This window comes from Pygocentrus nattereri, chromosome 5 (genome assembly GCF_015220715.1).
Source record: "Pygocentrus nattereri isolate fPygNat1 chromosome 5, fPygNat1.pri, whole genome shotgun sequence".
NCBI classification, from domain to species: domain Eukaryota; kingdom Metazoa; phylum Chordata; class Actinopteri; order Characiformes; family Serrasalmidae; genus Pygocentrus; species Pygocentrus nattereri.
The window spans coordinates 19,201,116-19,223,419 of record NC_051215.1 but is presented as its reverse complement, the minus strand read 5'-3'; the positions used below and the strand labels follow the sequence as shown (position 1 = coordinate 19,223,419).

The following is a 22,304-nucleotide window of genomic DNA, read 5'->3' as shown; positions in this document are numbered from 1 at the left end:
GAGCTGCCGGGCAGAAGGAGAAGAGGTAGACCTCAGAGAAGGTTTATGGATGTAGTGAAGGTGGACATGGAGATGGTTGGTGTAAAAGTAGAGGAGGCAGTAGATAGGGCAAGATGGAGGCAGATGATCCGCTGTGGCGACCCCTAAAGGGAGCAGCCGAAAGAAGAAGATGTTGTTTCCAAAGTGAACCTGGGTCATTAGCAGCAATGTTTTTGTTTTTTTTTACCCTTTGAGCATTTTTCTTTGCTGCTTGAATCCCTTTCTCCAGCCTGTATTTGGCCTCTTTGTAGAAGATTCTGTTCCTACTCCTAATTGCTACCTTCTTTTCCATATGAAGCTGTCAGAGTTTAGTTGAAAATCATTGATTTATTGTTGCTGTATCTTGCTTGTGTAGTTGTAATCCTTGCAGAAACTGATGCATGATGTTACAGTATCTGTATATTTATCTAGTCTATCTGAAGCAAACTGTCTCAGAGAGCAGAATGGCTAATAATTGAAGAAAAGTGACTCTAGATGAGGAGTGCATTATTTTAATGGTACTGTAATGCCTTTACACCAGTGGTCCTTAACATAGACGCAAATTCTTCATCCCTGGTTTTGCCGGTGAGTTCTGCATCTCTGGTATAGGAGTCAACTTTGAAAGCCAGGTCTCCCTAAAGCAGAGTCCCTAGGGGGTTGAAAAGTCCTTGTTGGCTTTGTTGAACAGAAATAGCTGTTCTGTTTGGTTGTGTAGAGATCGCAGATTGGAAAAAAGTAAAGAGATCTCAGCCTTAGAGCATGCTGGCCGTTCTGCCTCTTCATTGCTCTCTGGCCAGGCTGAGCAGAGCAAGAGACACACACCTTTACAGATCCAAGCAATCTGGGACACACAGGTTTCACATACAATAGACAACATTACTGAACAAAAATAAACACAACGTGCAAGCATCTCACCGAGACTGCCATCTGTAATGACATCTTCGAACATTCAATAAGGCACTCACACTTTAATCATCCTTGACTAATGTCTACAGATTAGTGTCTAAAACTCAAATGAAGCCAGCATGTTACAATTTAAATTGATTGATTTTGGTTTAGAAATGCATACCCCTGGGTCTATAAGGGCTGACAATTTCTGCATTGAACACTGAACACTGCATTGTCAGGACAAAAAATAACCCCTAATATATGCGAATCTCTGTGATCAAACTATGGCAAAGCATAGATCAGGGCAATGATGTAAAATAACATCTAAGGCTTTGAGTGTTCCCAGGACCATAATGGCCTCAATAATTTTGAAACAAAAGAAGCTTGGAACAACCCTGAACCTTCCTAGGTGTCTGGGCAAGAAGGCTTGCCCAGGCTTATCCTAGGCTTGTTTGTAGCTGCCTGGCCATATCGATGCTCCTGATGTAGTTCTTTCGCTGATGTTGCTTCAAGAGGCAATTTCGAACCTGTTAGTGAAGCTAAGCTATTGTTGCTCCTAGGTGCTTTCATTTCACAATACTTGCATGAAAGTATTGTGAAATGACAGGGGCAAGGACAGAAATTTCACAAACTGACTTGTGGCACAGGTCCCCATGACAGTGCCACATTTAAAGTCACTGAGCTCATCAGTACGACCCCATTCTACTGCCAGTGTTTGCCTATCATGACTGCAAGGCTATGTGCTTAATGTCCACCTGTTAACAATAGGCGTGGCTGACACACCTGAACTCAATTATTAGATGGTGTGTCCCAATACTTTTGTCTATATAGAGTATTCAAAATCACATCCACCACACAACAAAAGTGAATATTTTGAATACTTTTTGAACCCACTGTAAGTGTGCTGACTAATCTCAGAGTGTTCTGTGAGTGATCCCTTTAACCTTTCTTTCACTTTATTATTAACATTTTTTTTGCAAGAAAGTGCTGTTCTTTACCAGACATTCTGCATTGTACATAAAGCTAACTGAAAAAGTAAAATGTTGACATTGCAGGAATACACACCTTTATAGGAGGGATCTGACTGGCTGAGAATGTTCTGAAAGCCAATCAGAATGCTTTTCACACCACCCTATAGAAAAATGAGAAGAGATACACTGATTAAAAATCTATTATGATACTTTACAATCCCCAACACATTTACACAATTTAAGTTTTAGATTTGTAAATTTGCCAAAAAAATAAGTCAAGCACTTATTACAGTGCTTAGTACAACCTTGTTTAAAAAAAATTGAATAATATGCAAATCATGTAAACCATATTTTAAAAGAAAAATTCTACATAGATAACATATTAAATGTTGAAACTGAGAAATTTGTTTTTTGAAAAATGTATGCCCATTTTGAATTTGATGGCAAAAACATTCCAAAGAAGGACATTTTCACCACTGTCTTTCATCACCTCTTCTTTTAACAACACTCTGTAAGTGGGAACTGAGTGGGTACAACTGCTGTAGTTTTGAAAGTGACATGTCTTCCTGTTCCTGTTTGATACAGGATTTCAGCTGCTCAACAGTTCATGGTCTCCTTTGTTGTATTATTAATTTCATAAATGTTTTCATGTACTAAATGTTTTCAGTGGCGACAGGTCTGGACTGCAGGCAGGCCAGTTTAGTACCCAGACTCTTTCTATACAGCAAAGCTGCTGTAATACATGCAGAATTTGACACTGTCTTGCTGAAATAAGCAAGGCCTTCTCTGAAAAAGACGTCATCTTGGCATATGTTGCCAAAACATGTATATATCATATCATTCAACATTAATGGTGTCTTTAGTTTTAAACACTGAATAACATCTGCTGTGCTTTAGATGATGTGGGTTAGTTTTACAAGTACTAAATGTACAATGCTTCATATCTATAATTTTTGGTTTGTTTTTCCCTTTTATTCTGTTTTATTTGCTGCCTCCTATCAAAAGTGTACACATGTGCATACCATGTGCACTAATGCATCCCTATACCATCATAAACACTGGTTTTTGAACAGTGCACTAATAACAAGCGGAATGGTCTTTCCAGAGAATATGGGTCATCCTAGAGAACACAGTGTCTTTGATTTCCAAAAAGAATTTTAAATGTTTATTGGTCAGACCATAGAACACTTTTCCACTTCACATTAGATTAGATTAGATTAGATTCAACTTTATTGTCATTGTGCAGAGTACAAGTACAGGGCCAATGAAATGTAGTTAGCATCTAACCAGAAGTGCAATATATAACATTATTTACATAAAGTGCGGTGGTAACAGTGACCAGTGCATAAATATAACTGTTATATACATGTGTGTATAAGTGAAATGTGAAATATGTAATATAAAATATGAGACATACAATATAAAATATAGTGTTATATATGCAGTGTTATATGTATCTATCTGTGTATTATGTTTATATACAGGAATGTACATATTGAATATATAGTATATAATATACATATATACATAACACATACATAAAGTGAGATATGCAGTAATATGAATGTAGGTTATTATATACACATGCGTATACAAATATAGACATGTAGATGTAATAGATACTGTACAGATCAGGGAGCAGCAATACAAATGAAAGTTGTATGAATGAAGTATATCATCAGTGCAGAAGGTGTTGGAAGTGCAGTTTTTTAAAGTGACTGTGTAGCGTTCGTCAGGATAACCGCCTCAGGAAAAAAGCTTTTCCTAAACCTGCTGGTGCGGGAGCGGAGGCTCCTGTAACGCCTGCCAGATGGTAAGAGGCTGAAAAGTCTATGATTTGGGTGGGTAACATCTTTGATGATGTTTCTTGCCCTGCCCATGCAGCGTTTGTGGTATATGTCCTCGATGGTGGGTAAATCGGTGCCTGTGATGCGCTGCGCCGTTTTTACTACCCGCTGGAGTGCTTTGCGGTCAGCAGCGCAGCAACTGCCGTACCATACAGAGATGCAGTTGGTGAGTATGCTCTCAATGGTACAGCGGTAAAAGTTCACCAGGATCCTGGGAGACAGGTGAGCTTTCTTGAGGCTCCATAGAAAATAAAGGCGCTGCTGCGCCTTTTTGATGAGGACGGAGGAGTTCAAGGACCAGGTGAGATCCTTGGAGATGTGGAGACCAAGGAACTTGAAGCTGGACACCTGGTCCACTGCAACTCCACTGATGGAGATGGGGGTGTGAGCCTGGTTCCTAGTCCGTCTGAAGTCCATGATGATCTCCTTTGTTTTGTGCGTGTTGAGTGCCAGGTTGTTGTTATGGCACCATGAGGAGAGATGCTGTACTTCGTCCCTGTAGGCCGTCTCATCATTATCTGTGATCAGGCCTATCACCGTGGTGTCGTCTGCGAACTTGACTATGGTGTTTGAGCCATAAACAGGTACACAGTCATGGGTGAAGAGGGAGTACAGTATCGGACTCAAAACACAGCCTTGTGGAACGCCAGTGTTCAGGGTGATGTGTGATGAATGGAGATTGCCTAATTTAACAGACTGGGGTCTGTTAGTCAGGAAGTCCAAAATCCAGTTGCAAAGTGATGTGCTGATGCCCAGATGGTTGAGCTTGGATATCAGCATGGACGGGATCACTGTGTTAAATGCTGAACTGAAATCAATGAAGAGCATTCTCACATATGAGTTCTGACAGTACAGGTGGGTCAGTGCAGTGTGTAGTGCTGTGGAGATGGCGTCCTCAGTGGATCTATTGCTCCGATATGCGAACTGGTGTGGGTCCAGCATAGCAGGTAGGCAGAACTTCAGGTGGGAAAGAACTAGTCTTTCAAAGCACTTGGAGATGATTGGGGTGAGTGCAACAGGTCGGAAGTCATTCAGGGCTGAAGCAGTTGAGTGCTTTGGCACTGGCACAATGGTGGCAGACTTGAAGATGGATGGGACAGCTGCCTGGGCCAGCGAGACATTGAAGATGTGTGTGAAGACACCCGAGAGTTCCTCAGCACAGGCTCTTAGCACACGGCCAGGTACACCATCAGGGCCCGCTGCTTTCCGTGCATTCACCCTGCTCAGCATGCGACTGACATCCGAATTGGAAAGTTCAAGTGGATTATCGTCTGGTGGAGGATCGTTTTTTAAACATGTCACCTTATTACCCCGGTCAAAGCGAGCGTAAAAGTGGTTCAGCTCATCAGGGAGTGAAGCACTGTTGGTGGATGGCGCAGTGCTCGGTGGCTTGTAGTCTGTCAGGGTGCGTATGCCCTGCCACATACGCCGAGGGTCAGAGGAGGTAAAGTGCTCCTCGATCCGCTGTTTGTAGCAGTGCTTGGCTATGGATATTCCTCTCCTCAGATTGGCTCTGGCCAAGCTGTAAGCCTCCCGGTCTCCTGACCTGAAGGCAGCATCTCTGGCTTTGATCAGAGAGCGAACCTCTCTGTTCATCCAGGGCTTCTGATTTGGGAATATTATTATTGTCTTTTGTGTTGTCACTCTGTCCACACAGTTGTTGATGTGTTCCAGGACAGAGTTAGTGTAGGTGTCCAGGTGGATTTGTGAGACCGTGGTGGCCCGGGCTGCATACTCGCTCCAGTCAGTGTGCTGGAACTGGTGCTGAAGGAAGGAGTCAGCCCCATCCATCCAGATCTTTACAGTTCTGGTTGTAGGCTTGATCCTCCGAATGACTGGACTGTATTTGGGGAGTAGAAACAGAGAAAGATGATCTGAAAGCCCGAGGTGGGGGAGGGGTGTGGCTTTGTATGCATCAGCCACGTTTGTGTAAACTTTATCCAAAATTTTTTGTCCCCTTGTGGTGCAGGAGACATTCTGATAAAATTTTGGTAATCCAGATTTTAGATCAGTGTGATTGAAGTCCCCTGCTACAATAAAGGCTCCGTCCGGGTATGTAGTTTGAAGTTTGTTGATGGTAGCACAGAGAGCCTCCATAGCCGAGTTAGCATTAGCATCAGGAGGCACATAGACTACAGTAGCGACGATGCAGCTAAACTCACGAGCCGTATAAAAGGGCCTGCATTTAATGGTCAGGAACTCCAGGTCCGCAGAGCAGTGGGTTTCCACTACAACAGAGTCCGTGCACCACGCTTTGTTTACGTAGATACAGGTTCCTCCGCCGCGGGTCTTCCCCGTTGTCGCGGTTGACCGGTCAGCTCTGAACAGCGCACGTCCCTCCAGTTCCACCACGCTGTCCGCCACATCGCCCCTTAGCCACGTTTCCGTGAAAAACATCAAATTACAGTCCCTGAGCCATCTCTGTGTGAGGGTCCAGATCTTTAATTCGTCCAGCTTTCCCGGCAGCGAGCGAACATTGGCGAGAAAAACGCTAGGTAACGCCGGCCGGTGTGGGTTTAGCCTTAGCTTAGCACGCAAACCTCCGCGCTTGCCCCGTCTTTGTTTGCGCTGGCGTCGCCGGCGTCGGGCACTTGCGGTCGACAAGAGTGACTCGCTAGGTCCCGGTGTCCGGATCAACTCTGGAGGAAGCTGGTTAAAGTCAAACTGATGTGTAAATCCGATGTTTGTGCCGTGAATGTTGATATCCAAAAGTGTCTGTCTGCTGTAGCTGTAGTTCGCACGAGCGATCTGAGAGAAAATACTGAGAATAGTTAAGTAAATAAGTGTTATATTACTGAAACTGGTAAGACGCCGGGCCTCGCGGTGTGGTCGCGACGCCATCTTGGTCTATGTCCATCATCAGTCCATTTGACATGGCCTTAGGCCCAGAGAAGGTAGCAGCATTTCTGGATCCTGTCTATATTTTGGTTTCTTCTTTGCATTTTAGAGTTTTAACTTTTTTCACAGATTGTTGATTTCCTCAACAGAATCATGTCTGTTTTCAATGCAGTGCTGCCTGAGGGCACAAAAACCATTGAAGGCAAATGCTGTTTTTTGGCCTTGTCCCTTGCATACAGAGATTTCTCCAGATTCCAGACTCCAGAAGAGTCTTTTATGTTTTTACGTTTTTGTTGCCCCTGTCCCAACTTTTTTGGAATGTGCTGTTTGGCATCAAATTCAAAATGGGCATATAATTTTCATCACAATAAATTTCTCATTTTCAGCATTTGATAAGTTGTCTTTATACTATTTTCAAAAAAATATAGGATTTAAATGGTTAGCTTTTTTTGGAAAAGGGTGGTAAATAAAAACAGAAAGGAATGGTGTGTAAATCTTTTAAACCCTATATTTAATGAAATAATGAACTTTCCTGATAATACAAAATATAAGTAAAACAACATCTTTTTCCATTCAAAATTTAAAATCAAGGACGTGCAAAGTAGCAGCAATTAAAAAGTAAATGTAAAATATAACTAAACTAAATCCGTATTCTCTTAATCATACCAACAGGTTCTCTGTGTTTCACCAAGCACATGACCATATCTACACACAAACATCACACAAATAATAAACACCACACAAACATGAGTGTGGATCGCTGTGTTTATGTTATATAATCCTATCCCACTTTCTGGGTGCAATATCCCTGAAACAGTATCATTCTGGACAGTAACCTTCTAAAACTGTGGTTCTGTAATGGTACTGAATGCAGTCCAGCAGCAATGTTGACTGCCCCAAAACGGAGGAGCAATTGATGTACCTGGCAGAACCCAACGTGGCATCTATGTATGAACAACATTATCTCCAGCTATAAACATGAGCCTCATTCAAATTCGGCACACAGTGACTTGTGGCAAACTTGTTCTCTATGAACAGTTAGCTTTGAAAGATGTTGTGTAAACATTCCATTTTAACGGTAACCCTTCGTCTATTTGTCCTGTGTGTTCGCAGAGAACTACCTCCTGAAATAGCTCCTGAAACACCACTGTTTATGAGTGGTGGCAAAACTTAGTGGAGAACACAAAGTAACATTACACAGAAAACTGTTTGCAACTGTTAATGGGCGCTCTCCTGTGGTCACCGAATTTGAACACCCCGGTGACCTCAGCGTTAAGACAACGATGCAGTCTTTAAAACTATCAACGTTAATGGGAACGTTGTTATTCTGAATAATACTTACTTGATTCTCCGTTCCAACTTCATTAACGATTCCAGAAAACATGCATTTCCATACAGAAGATGTTATAGCTCATTGCATGAAGTTGGATGGCTTTTACCAACATTAGCTAACTAGCTCACTAGTATAACTACCTTACAGAAATGAATCTTCTTCATCCAGTAAGCCAACATGGAGGGTATAAGGTCCCACAGCCAGCTAAGATCGGCTTTACAAATAACACAACTGACAACTTTCTTTTCTGAATTTTTGTTCTTGAGGCTGCCATCATGCTTTTGTGAACTTTTCAGTAAGCAATAATGTCAAAACATTCCTAGTTAGTGCAAGAAACATGCACAATGACATCACCAACTAATGGACTATTAAATTAGTTGCCAACTAATTTGGTCATTGATTTTAGTCGACTAAGTCAAATAATCATCGCACCCGTAGTCATCACAAGACTAATCAGACAAAATAGTTACTGTAAACCTTTACATTGAGCAGATATCTTATTTAGAGCTATTTATAGTGATAGGTCAGTACAGATTTCAGAGTCTTGCCCAAGGACTATTATTTTGATTTTCCTAATTAGGACCATAAATCGATATTAAGTGTCAGCAGCAGTAGTGTTCTCCACTATGCTATCAATTCCAGTTAGTGGTTCATTTGCGAAACAAAATCTTTCATAAGAGTGTAAATGGCCATTCACCATTGAATATACATGTGTTGGCATACCCATCCATCCATCCATCCATCCATTATCTTCCGCTTCTCTGGGGTTCGGGTCGCGGGGGCAGCATCCTAAGCAATGAAGCCCAGACCTCCCTTTCCCCAGCCACTTCCACCAGCTCTCCAAGGGGGATTCCGAGGCGCTCCCAGGCCAGCTGGGCGATATAGTCGCGCCAGCGTGTCCTGGGTCTTCCCCGGGGTCTCCTCCCAGGTGGACTCGCCTGTGACACCTCCCGAGGGAGGCGTCCAGGAGGCATCCTAACCAGATGCCCGAACCACCTCAGCTGGCTCCTCTTGACGTGAAGAAGCAGCGGCTCTACTCAGAGTCCCTCCCGGATGACTGAACTTCTCACCCTATCTCTAAGGGAGAGTCCAGACACCCTGCGGAGGAAACTCATTTCGGCCGCTTGTATTCGCGATCTTATTCTTTCGGTCATTACCCAAAGCTCATGACCATAGGTGAGGGTGGGAACGTAGATCGACCGGTAAATCGAGAGCCTTGCCTTATGGCTCAGCTCTTTCTTTACCACAACAGACCGGTAAAGAGCCCGCATCACTGCTGACCCAGCACCAATCCGCCTGTCAATCTCCCGCTCCCTTGTACCATCACTCGTGAACAAGACCCCGAGATACTTGAACTCCTCCACTTGAGGCAAGAGCCTATCCCCGACCCAGAGAGGGCTCTCCACCCTTTTCCGCCTGAGAACCATGGTCTCGGATTTAGAGGTACTGATTCTCATCCCAGCCGCTTCACACTCGGCTGCAAACCGATCCAGCGAAAGCTGAAGTTCGTGGCCTGATGTCCCCAATAGGACAACATCATCTGCAAACAGCAGCGATGTGACCCTGAGGTCACCAAACCGGACACCCTCCATCCCTTGACTGCGCCTAGAAATTCTATCCATAAAAATGATGAATAGAATCGGTGACAAAGGGCAGCCCTGACGGAGTCCAACTCTCACTGGGAACGAGTCTGAATTACTGCCGGCTATGCGAACCAAACTCCAGCTTTGTTTGTACAGGGCCTGAATGGCTCGTAGCAAAGAGCCATGTACCCCGTACTCCCGAAGCACCTCCCACAGAATACCCCGGGGGACACAGTCGAATGCCTTCTCCAGATCCACAAAGCACATGTGGACTGGTTGGGCAAACTCCCATGAACACTCCAGAATCCTGGAGAGGGTGAAGAGTTGGTCCAGTGTTCCACGACCAGGGCGGAACCCGCACTGTTCCTCCTGGATCCGAGGTTCGACTATAAGCCGGACTCTCTTCTCCAGTACCCCTGCATAGACCTTGCCAGGGAGGCTGAGGAGTGTGATTCCCCTGTAGTTGGAACACACCCTCCGGTCCCCTTTTTTAAAAAGAGGCACCACCACCCCAGTCTGCCAATCCAGTGGCACCGCCCCCGATGTCCACGCAATGTTGAAAAGGCGTGTCAGCCAAGACAGCCCCACAACATCCAGAGCCTTGAGGAACTCAGGGCGGATTTCATCCACCCCTGGAGCCTTGCCATCAAGGAGCTTCTTAACTACCTTAGCGACTTCGGCCTCAGTAATGGACAAGCCTATTCCCATGTCCCCAGACTCAGCCTCCTCACTGGAGAACGTGTCGGTGGGATTGAGAAGGTCCTCAAAGTATTCCTTCCACCGCCCAATGACGTCTTCAGTCGAAGTCAGCAGCACACCATCTCCACTATATACAGTGCTAGTGGCACACTGCTTTCCCCTTCTGAGTCGCCTGACGGTTTGCCAGAATCTTTTCGGAGCCGACTTAAAGTCACTTTCCAAGGCCTCACCAAACTCCTCCCATACACGGGTTTTTGCCTTGGCGACAACTGAAGCCGCAGATCGCTTGGCCTGTCGATACCTGCCAACTGCCTCTGGTGTCCCACAGGCCAACCATGCCCGGTAGGACTCCTTCTTCAGCTTGACGGCATCTCTCACCTGGGGTGTCCACCACCGGGTTCGAGGATTACCGCCCCGACAGGCACCAACTACCTTACGGCCACAGCTACAGTCAGCCGCTTCAGCAATGGAGGAACGGAACATGGCCCATTCTGAGTCAATGTCCCCCACCTCCCCCGATATCTGGTCAAAGTTCTGACGGAGGTGTGAGTTGAAGATCAATCTGACAGGTTCTTCTGCTACACGTTCCCAGCAAACCCTCACTATACGTTTGGGCTTGCCTGGTCTGACCGGCATCTTCCCCCACCACCTGATCCAACTCACCACCAGGTGGTGATCAGTTGACAGCTCAGCTCCTCTCTTTACCCGAGTGTCCAAAACACATGGCCGCAAGTCCGATGACACGACTACAAAGTCAATCATTGAACTGCGGCCTAGGGTGTCCTGGTGCCATGTGCACTTATGGACATCCTTGTGTTCGAACATGGTGTTCGTGATGGACAAACTGTGGTTTGCGCAGAAGTCCAAAAACTGAACACCACTCGGGTTCAGATCAGAGAGGCCATTCCTCCCAATCACACCCCTCCAGGTCTCACTGTCATTGCCCACGTGAGCGTTGAAGTCCCCCAGTAGGACAATAGAGTCTCCAGGAGGAGCACTTTCAAGCACCCTTCCCAAGGACTCTAAGAAGGCTGGGTACTCTGAACTGCTGTTCGGTGCATAAGCACAGACAACAGTCAGGACCCGTTCCCCAACCCGAAGGCGTAGGGAAGCTACCCTCTCGTCCACCGGAGAAAACCCCAACATACAGGCACCGAGTCGAGGGGCTATGAGAAAGCCCACACCTGCCCGCCGCCTCTCACCATGGGCAACTCCAGAAAAGAATAAAGTCCAGCCCCTCTCAAGGAGATTGGACCCAGAGCCCAAGCTGTGTGTTGAGGTGAGCCCGACTATATCTAGCCGGTATCTCTCAACCTCGCGCACCAACTCAGGCTCTTTCCCCGCCAGTGAGGTAACGTTCCAAGTTCCAAAAGCCAGTTTCAGCAACCGAGGATCAGAACGCCAAGGCCCACGCCTTCGGACACTGCCCGATCCACAAAGCACCGAACCCCTACTACTGCCCCTCCCATTGTTGGTGGGTCGATGGGAGGGGGGACTCATGTAACTCCTTCGGGCTGGGCCCGGCCGGGCACCATGAGTAAATGCCCGGCCACCAGACGCTCGCTGGCGAGCCCCTCCCCCAGGCCTGGCTCCAGGGTGGGGCCCCGGTAACCCTGTTCCGGGCAGGGTACACAAGTCCTGCTTTTGTGTCTTCATAGGGGTTATTATAGATCACACTTTGTCTGACCTGTCACCTAGGACCAGTTTGCCATGGGAGACCCTACCAGGAGCTTTTGCTCCAGACAACATAGCTCCTAAGATCATTCAAGCACGCAAACCCCTCCACCACGATAAGCTGGTGATCCAAGGAGAGGGTGTTGGCATACGTGCAATGAAAAATCTGGTTGCAAGTTACTGATTGTAATTATGGGCCATAATTGAAATATGAGATCAATAACAGAATAATAACTACATTTTTCTATTTTCCAACTAGAGACTAGACACTTCATTATACTAGAGAATGTAAACATGCTCATATTTAAAATCTCTTTTTATTAGGAACACCACCTTCAACTAAACCTGTCCAAGTCTGAACTTCTGGTTATACCAGCTAAACAATCCATTCAACACAACTTCACCATAACCATCGACTCACTCTCACTCTCCTCGACGAAGGTTGCTAGGAACCTGGGGGTTATGGTAGATGACCAACTCTCCTTTATGCACCATGTTGCCTCGGTGGCTCTGTCCTGCCGCTTTGCGCTGTACAACATCAGACAGATACGGCCGTTTCTAACACAACAAGCCACCCAACTCTTGGTACAAGCAGTGGTCATCTCACGCCTCGACTACTGCAATGCCATACTAACGGGCCTCCCGGCCTGTGTTGTAAAACCACAGAAGATGGTTCAGAACGCTGCAGCGCCTCTGGTCTTTAACCAACCAAAACGGGCGCATATCACCCCACTGCTCATTGAGCTCCACTGGTTACCGGTTGCTGCTCGTATCAAATTTAAAACTCTTACGATTGCCTACAAGGTGTTAACAGAGCAGGCTCCTTCCTACCTGCACTCGCTCCTAAAGGCTTACAGCACCGCCCGGCCGTTGCGATCCTCCAATGAACGTGGCTTAGCTTTGCCAAACATTCACACAAAGCAATCGAGACTGTTCTCATACTTGATTCCCTAATGGTGGAACAAGCTACCTTCCACTGTCAGAGCAGGGGCGTCCCTCGTTATTTTTAAGAAACTCCTGAAGACAGAGCTCTTCAGGGAGCACTTACTCTAATCGCCTCTTGCAATCTAACCACTACTAACCTCATCTCCTTCTTGCCCTCCTTCCCTTCTCTACCCCGCTATTACCCTTTGGCCTCCTTTAAGGCCTGACTATGTTTGTTCTATGTACCTCATTATTTGTAAGTCGCTTTGGATAAAAGCGTCTGCTAAATGTAATGTAATTTAATGTATTAAGCCACAAAGTAATGAATTAGACTATCCATTTGGAAAAAGCATGTCTGTCTTACATGCAGTGACCATTAGCAAGCTGTACCATTTGGCAACTCAAGCACTGTATGAATGGGCAACTTGAGCAAGCTGTAGTCGCTCATCTCACACAGAAATAGCCTGTATGAATGTTCCTTAACACTCAACATCGATCAACTTGATCAATACTTGTTCTGGACTAGAGTGAGTACAAGAGTCAAACCTGTTGGTAGATCATTGCAGCATTGCAATGGTGGCCTCGCACAGCTTTCAGCAGGCTCTGCAATACATGGTCAAGCACTTCCAGATCTGGTGAGCTGCTGGCCAGCAGCTGCAGCTCCATGAGGCAAATCTCAGGGAATATCAGCAGGCCCTGGGCCACACCGGTAGGCCCAAATGCACATTGTCCTGGTGAGGCTGCCACCTCCACCTTCACACCTTAAACAGAAATAAGAAAACACATAGAACACTGTTTGCAACGAGGTATGCTTTTTTTCCCCTCACTTTTGATAGGAGGCAGCAAATAAAACAGAATAAAAGGGAAAAACAAACCAAAAATTAGAGATATGAAGCATTGTACATTGTACTAACCCACATCATATAAAGCACAGCAGATGTTATTCAGTGTTTAAAACTAAATACGTCACATCACAAGTGTATCCACACTGAAGAAATTAAATTAAAAAAATAAAAATAAGTTAATTATATTTTAAAATTAGAAATTTTTAGAAATTTTAAATTTTAGAAATTAAAATTAGCTTACAAAAAGGAAATATGAATATTGAATCATGCCAAAAGCTGCTTCAGGTGTTGTCATCTGTTACTTGTGTACTCTTACTGGAAGTCTAAAAAATGTTATGCTTTGTAGGACAGAGCGCTCCTTGGGAAAGTTTTGAAGAGCTGATCATAGCAACATATTGTGGAATTTATAATAATTTAAGTTACAATCTTTTGAAGCTTCACAGACACTGACAGACTAAGATGGTCTATTATTGGGTCTTCTCATTTCCAGAGAGCCTAAACTTTAAAAAAAAACAAAACAAAACAAAACTTAGGTGTCTTCTCAATCTTTTACAGAAGACAGCGATTTTCAGTTATTATAATATAGCTCTACATCTACACACACACACACACACACACACACACACACACACACACACATTTTCTAAGCCACTTCTCCCTCAGGGCCGTGGGGGGGTGCTGGAGCCTATGCCAGCGGTCAACAAGCCTACAATGAAGTGTCAAATTCTAAGATTTTAATAGTAATAAAATGAAAAATAGTGATTGCCAAGGGATTAAACCAGCCATTAGGGCTGTACTTTGTGTACTTCTGGTGCCGGTCCCAAGCACGGATAAATGGTGAGGGTTGCGTCAGGAAGGGCATCCGACATGAAACTTGTGCCAAAACTATCATGCGGATCACAAATACGATTGCCATACCAGATTGGTCGAGGCCCGGGTTAACAACGACCACCTCCGGTGCTGTTGACCAGCAGGGTGCCGGTGGAAATTGGACTACTGTAGGTCGAAGACCATCAAAGAGGAGAGGATGAAGGCAGGTTAGAAGGCAGCGTAAGAGAAGGAAAGGCAGGAGTGTGGAGGTTAGAATAGGGACTCTGAACATAGGGACAATGACTCGTAAAGGCCGAGAGCTTGCAGACATGATGGAGAGAAGGAAGGTAGATATTCTGTGTGTCCAGGACACCAGATGGAAAGGAAGCAAGGCCAGGAACATTGGAGGTGGATTCAAACTGTTCTATCATGGTGTAGAGAGGAAGAGAAATGGAGTAGGGATAATCCTAAAGGAACAGCTTGGGAAAAGTGTTCTGGATGTAAAGAGAATGTCAGACAGGATCATGAGCCTGAAGTTAGAGGTTGATGGTGTAATTTTGAATGTGGTCTGTTCATATGCACCACAGGTTGGTTGTCAGTTAGAGGAGAAAGAAGAATTTTGGAGTAAGATGGATGAAGTGTTAGATGGTGTCCTTAGAGAGGAGAAATTAGAGATTGGTGCAGACTTCAATGGACATGTTGGTGAAGGGAACAGAGGGGATGAAGAAGTGCTGGGTATGTATGGTGTGAAAGACAGAAATGCGGAAGGTCAGATGGTTGTAGATTTTGCAAAGAGAAAGGAAATGGTTGTAGTGAACACATTTTCAGAAGAGGAAAGAACACAGGGTGACATACAAGAGTGGAGGGAGGTGCACACAGGTGGATTATATCCTTAGCAGGAGATGCCACCTAAAGGAGATTGGAGATTGTAAAGTGGTACCAGGGGAAAGTGTAGCAAGGCAGCATAGGGTGGTTGTCTGTAGAATGAGATTAGAAACAAAGAAGAGGAAGAGAGTGAAGACACAGCCAAAGATTAGATGGTGGAAGCTGAAGGAGGAGGATGGTTGCAGGCAGTTCAGGGAAAAATTGCAACAGGCCCTTGGGGGCAGTGAGGAGCTACCTGAGGACTGGGAAACTACAGCTAAGGTGGTGAGAGAAACTGGCAAAAATGTGTTGGGTGTTTCGTCTGGTCAGAGGAAAGAAGGAAAGTTGGTGGTGGAATGAGGAAGTCCATGATAGTATTCAGAAGTAGAAGGCAGCTAAGAAAAAGTGGGATAACCAGAGAGATGAAGGAAGTAGGCAGGAGTACCGTGAGGCTAGTCACATAGCGAAAAGAATGGTGGCAAAGGCAAAGGCTCAGGCCTATGATGAGCTGTATGAGAGGCTAGACAGTAAAGAAGGAGTAAAGGACTTATATCGTTTGGCTAAACAGAGAGAGCTGGAAAGGATGTACAGCAGGTTAGGCTGATAAAGGATAGAGGGGGAAATGTACTAGTGAGTGAACAGAGAGTGTTGAGTAGATGGAAGGAGTACTTTGAAGAACTAATGAATGAGGAAAACGAGAGAGAGAGGAGGACAACGGAGGGAGAGATAGGGGATCAGGAAGTGCAGAGAAAGTGGAAGTGAGGGCAGCTTTAAAAAGGATGAAGAATGGAAAGGCAGTTGGTCCAGATGACATACCTGTGGAGCTATGGAGATGTTTAGGAGAGAAGGCAGTGGACTTTTTAACCAGGTTGTTTAACAAAATCCTGGAGAGTGAGAGGATGCCTGATGAGTGGAGAAGCAATGTACTGGTCCCCATTTTTAAGAACAAGGGCGATGTGCAGAGCTGCAGTAACTACAGAGGTATAAAGTTGATGAGCCACACCATGAAGGTATGGGAAAGAGTTGTTGAAGCAAGGCTAAGGCAAGAGGCTCAGATCAGATGGATGGATGGATGGATGGATGGATGGATGGATGGATGGATGGATGGATGGATGGATGGATGGATGGATGGATGGATGGATGGATGGATGGATGGATGGATGGATGGATGGATGGATGGATGGATAGTTAGTTTCTTTATTTGTCTCCCAAAGGAGAAATTTTTCTTGGAATGAGGGCATACTGCACTACAACAAAAGAACAGACAGACATACAAAATTTCATGTGACCAAAACCCATGTCATTACAATACATTAAACATTTACAGTGCATTACATTTTATACTTCTACACAACCCCACAGCCCATTACAGATTTAAAGTACATTACATTTTATACTTCTACACAACCCCACAACCCCTATACGACCGTGAAACAATCAGATGTCATTATTATTTAGGATTTTAATTGACATTGATACAAAAGAATGTTTAAACCTATTATGCCTGCACAAGGGAACCCTATATCTCCTGCCTGAATTCATGAGCTGGTACTCCTGATAGAGCGCATGTGTACTATCAGATACAATATTCCTAACCTGCCTAATTATAGACTGCTGCCACAGCTCCTGAGGACCAAGAGGGGCAGGAATGCCCATTATTTTCCCTGCTATCTTAACTAGGCTATTTAATTGTATCTTTGATTTAACTGTTAAACTGCCAAACCAACTTGTAATACCATATCTTAAAATTGATTCAATAGAAGCTCTGTAGAATATTAACATGATGTTTTTACAGACACCAAATAATTTGAGTCTGCGCAGAAAATGAAGGCACTGATGGATCCTAGAGCACACCTTGGTCACCTGTGTTTTCCAACTCAGATCACAGTCTATATAAAATCCAAGATATTTAAATGAGCTCACTTGCTCAATGGTTTGACCATGAATGGACACAGGGTCAGAGTTTCCAACTGTTCGAGGGTCCACCAGCATTTCCACAGTCTTATTTGTGTTAATCTTGAGTTTATGTACCTCGCACCAGGCCACAAGATTTTCTACAGCTATATGATAAGTGTTTGGGTTAGAGGTTTTTGTTAACAGACTAAGTAAAACTGTGTCATCAGAAAATTTTATCAAGTGCTGGTTTGTGTCCATACTAACACAATCATTAGTATAGAAAGTAAAAAGGAAAGGTGAACTAACACTCCCCTGGGGGGCACCCGTACTACAGACTGTTATATCAGACAGAGCAGAGTTCAATTTAACTTGTTGTGGCCTATTTGACAGAAAAGAGTAATACCACTTAATTAAGAATGGATTTACATTCGCATGGACTAACTTACTGAGAAGCAAATGTGGCTGTATTAAATTAAACGCTGAACTAAAATCAATAAACAGTAGTCGAACATATGCAGTTGGACACTCAATATGCTTAAGAATAAAATGCATTAATGTTGCTATGGCATCACTTGTGCTTCGTTTTTTTGTATAAGCAAACTGGAATTTATCAATTAGCGGTTCTACCTTTATTCAAAGCTTTTCAAGTATCAATCTTTCAAATGATTTAAAAACATTTGAAGTAAGTGTCACCGATCTATAATCATTATTCTCCTGAGGGCTGATTGTTTTAGGAACCGGAATAATTACAGATTTTTTCCAGAGTACTGGCACAGTGTGGGTATCTATAGAAAGCTGGAATAATCTGTGATAGACAGGTGAGAGCTCTTCAGCAAAGGTTTTCAACACAAATGCAGTCATACAATCTGGGCCTGTGGCTTTGTTGGTCTATATAGTTTTAAAAATTTTAGTGACCGTTTGTAGATCAATTGTAACTCTGTCCATATTTAAATCACAGGTTATATTCTCCAGTACTGCAGTACATTCCTTAGCATTTTCTGTGTTAAACCGCATGTAGAAGTTATTTAGTTCATTCGCCCTAGTTGTTTCATCAAGGGCAGACAGGGGTTTCCTTTTTGCATCCATGTTTGTCACCTGTCTGATTAAATCCCACAGATTCTTTGTATTGGATGTGGCCAGGTCATGTTCTGCCTTCTCCTTGAACTGACGCCGAGCCACCCTTAGTTGGTCATTCAAGTCCTTTTGAGCAGCATGACCACCTGCTACATCACCAGAGGAAAAAGCAACTTTTTTCCTCCTGATGCATTCCCTGATACCCTCATTAATGTATGGTTTATTGTTTGGATATCGTTTAACAGTTTTTTGAGGGATGATTGAATCGACACAGAAAATAATGTAATCTGTGATTGATTCTGCAGCCTTGTCTATATCTGCCCCCTCAAAAAGATATCCCAGTCCGTGCAGAGGAAACAGCCTTTCAGCTCCTCTTTCCTGTCGTCTGTCCAAACCTTCACAGTTTGTATTTCAGGCTTAGAGGACTTGAACCGGTAAGTTGGAAGCAGATAAATGACATTATGGTCAGAGTTACAGAGAGGTGGTCTGGCTTTAGCTGTGTAAGCATCCTTAATATTACCATAGCAGTTGTCGAGTATTTTATTATTTCTAGTGCTGCATTTGACATATTGATAGAATCCAGGAAGGTTATTTTCCAATCTACAGTGATTCAAATCACCTAATATCAGCAAAGGTGCATCAGGTTTACTCTCCAAGACGTGGTGCACACAGTCAGAGATTTGTTTAGCTGCACTCTTGGCGTTCCCACTTGGTGGAAAATAAACAATGCACACAAAAATATTGGTAAACTCCCTTGGCAGATAATATGGGCGCAGGGTAACACACAGCAGTTCTAAATCGGGGTTGCATATTTTTCCCGATTGCAATATTCCGACACCAGCTATCTCTTATATAAATGCACACACCACCTCCCTTACCTTTGCCAGAGTTTGCATCTCTATCCAGTCTCACATGGGAAAATCCGTCAATTTGTATAAAATTATCCGGTACATCATCTCCAAACCACGTTTCAGTAAAAGCCAACACAGCAGACGTACGAAACTCACAGCAAGCTCCAACATACTGGCGTAGATTGTCCAACTTATTTTTAAGTGAACGGGAGTTGCAGAGAATCATAGGCGGCAATGGCAGTTTGTTTGCTCTCCGGATGCGCTGTCTAATTCCGCCCTTCCGTCCCCTCTTCCTGGGTTTCCTCCACTGCCAGTCTCCTGCATCAGGAGATATAAGTATCTCCCTTGGTACGTCGCTCCATAATCCCGCTAATGGTGGCAAACCAGTATGTCGAAGTTGGAGCAGCTCCGTTGAACTGTAGGTTAGCTGGCCACCGCTCGTGGTCTCGGCAGCACCACTCCGAAGAATCTGGTCCGACAGCACTAGCCATGCTAATGCTAAAAACAAAGCCCTGTTCCCTTTAACTACCTCCATACGCCGCCCGCAGTTAAGGTCACAGAGCACTGTACAAAGAGTCCAATGCAAAAAAAAAAAAAAAACCCATAAAGCCATATATAGGACTGGGGGGTGACAAAAATGACCAAAAAAAAAACAAAAAAGACCAAGTGCAGCAGGAACCCTCCTCCATGTCGCTGACTGAGCAGCGCCATCTTAGATAGATAGATAGATAGATAGATAGATAGATAGATAGATAGATAGATAGATACTTGATTGATCCCGAAGGAAATTTAGGCATCCAGCAGCAACAACACAATACAGTAAGAAACATATTCAACATCTATTAAATTAGATCAGTGAGCAGCAGTTTGGTTACATGCCCAGAAAGAGTACCACAGATGCCATTTTTGCGGTGAGAGTGTTGGTAGAGAAGTACAGAGAAGGTCAGAAGGAGCTACATTGTGTCTTTGTGGATCTAGAGAAGGCATATGATAGGGTGCCAAGAGAGGAACTGTGGTACTGTATGAGGAAGTCAGGTGTAGCTGAAAAGTATGTTAGGGTGGTGCAGGACATGTATGAGGATAGTGAGACAGCGGTGAGGTGTGCAGTTGAAGTGTCAAATGGTTTCAAGGTGAAGGTAGGGTTACATCAGGGATGAGCTTTGAGTGCCTTCTTGTTTGCAATGGTGATGGAAAGGTTAACAGATGAGGTCAGGCAGGAGGCTCCCTGGACCATGATGTTTGCAGATGACATTGTAATCTGTGGTGAGAGTAGAGAGCAGGTGGAAGAGAATCTGGAGAGGTGGAGGTTTGCACTGGAGAGGAGAGGAATGAAGGTCAGTAGAGACAAGATGGAATACATGTGTGTGAATGAGAGGGAGGCAGGTGGAAAGGTGAAGATGCAAGGAGTAGAGGTCGTAAAGGTGGATGATTTCAAATATCTTGGGTCAACCATCCAGAGCAATGGACAGTGTAGAAAAGAGGTGAAGAAGAGGGTGCAGGCAGGATGGAGTGGGTAGAGACGGGTGTCAGGGCTGATGTATGACAGAAGGATAGCAGCAAGAGTGAAAGGGAAGGTTTACAAGACAGTAGTGCATCCTGCTATAATGTATGGTTTGGGGACTGTGGCTCTGTCTAAAAGACAGGAGGCTGTGCTGGAGGTGGCGGGGATGAAGATGCTGAGATTTTCATTGGGAGTGACAAGGATGGACAAGATTAGAAATGAGCAGATCAGAGGGACAGTGAAGGTGGAGCAGTTTGGAGATAAAGCCAGAGAGGCCAGGTTGAGATGGTTTGGGCATGTGTTGAGGAGGAAGAGTGGATATATTGGTCAAAGAATGTTGGAGATGGAGCTGCCGGGTAGAAGGAGAAGAGGTAGACCTCAGAGAAGGTTTATGGATGTAGTAAAGGTGGAAATGGAGATGGTGGGTGTAAAAGTAGAGGCAGATGATCCATTGTGGCGACCCCTAAAGGGAGCAGCCGGAAGAAGAAGAAGAAGAAGAAGAAGAAGAAGAAGAAGAAGAAGAAGCAGAAGAAGAAGAAGAAGAAGAAGAAGGCCAATGGATTGTCTTTTTCAAATTTTCACATTCAACTTTCTTACTGAAACTTTCAACTTCTTTTTAAATGGTGCAGCAGTTACATTCTGCATTGCCTTGAATGACCTAACGTTCTTTAATGTCATTAAGACTGCTCCTGCCTCATCCCAGGCACATACACAAGAGCAGTCTTACAAGCTGTTGTCAGACTGATAAACCTAAATCAATGCTTACTTTATAGCAGCAGATAAGTCAAAAGGCCACACACCTCATTTTTATAAGTAGAGTAGGAGTTTTCAATGTAGCTTAACAGAGTAAAAGTTCTTAAATCTTAACCCTTACTCAACCTCTACCGCATTAAATTACAGAGCTTAGTAGAAATTACAGAGTGCAGTGACATCATAGCACATAACTTATTAGAAAGCAATAATCTAACATACTCTATATAATGTGTGATCCACAAAAAGCCAAACAGTAACACTCATAAAGCAGATAAGGCAAATAATCAAACATTTATTTATCATGTGGCAAATATTTGTTCTCTGTATCACATCAACAAACATACACACACAGACACTGCATTTATTCAAACACAGTCTCACAGGTAGCCAGTTTATTTTGAGCAAAATGCGTAAGTCACACAGCATGTTCCTACATCATTCAATCTCTTGGTCTTGGTTACTCATGGTTATCTCTTAATAAATGGCCTATCATGACTACACACATTGACATATGTGTCAAATGTGTTATCACTGCAGTGATTATTTTTCAAGAAGTGTAGTCATTCTATGGTTGCCATCAAGCCCATATTAGGAACTTCGTCCCTAAGCTGGTTTTCTATATGACAGAAACAAATTTTGGCATTTTGGAATATTAACACCCCTACACTATAATGAGGTCATTAAGCAGCCGAAATACAGCACACACAAACCAGCAGGCCTTGACTTTTGAAGTGGTAGTTTAGAGGCTTTGGCAGTTTGAGGCTGTGCTTCAAAGAAAGCAAAATTTGAATAGCTGAAAATTTGAAATTTTAATAGCTTACTTGAAAATCAAAAAGTAAGAAGCAAATCTCAGCTTCATGTTCACTTCCATGTGTGATATAAACATAGATTTTTGTAGGGTTTAATGCTTTGCAGTACGGTGATATTTACATTAG

General features: G+C 44.0%; 1 protein-coding gene across 5 annotated transcripts in view; it reads right to left on the bottom strand.

The window, feature by feature from the left end:
- The window catches only part of lyst (lysosomal trafficking regulator), a 166,916-nt gene that overhangs the window by 95,558 nt on the left and 49,054 nt on the right, over positions 1–22,304 (bottom strand). For all 5 annotated transcript variants that reach the window (XM_017722809.2, XM_017722807.2, XM_017722808.2 and 2 more), the window contains 2 exons: positions 13,322–13,536; positions 1,972–2,038 (listed from right to left, as the gene is read on the bottom strand). In XM_017722809.2, coding sequence (XP_017578298.1) covers positions 1,972–2,038; positions 13,322–13,536 — 282 coding nt within the window. The remainder of the gene's footprint in view (positions 1–1,971; positions 2,039–13,321; positions 13,537–22,304) is intronic.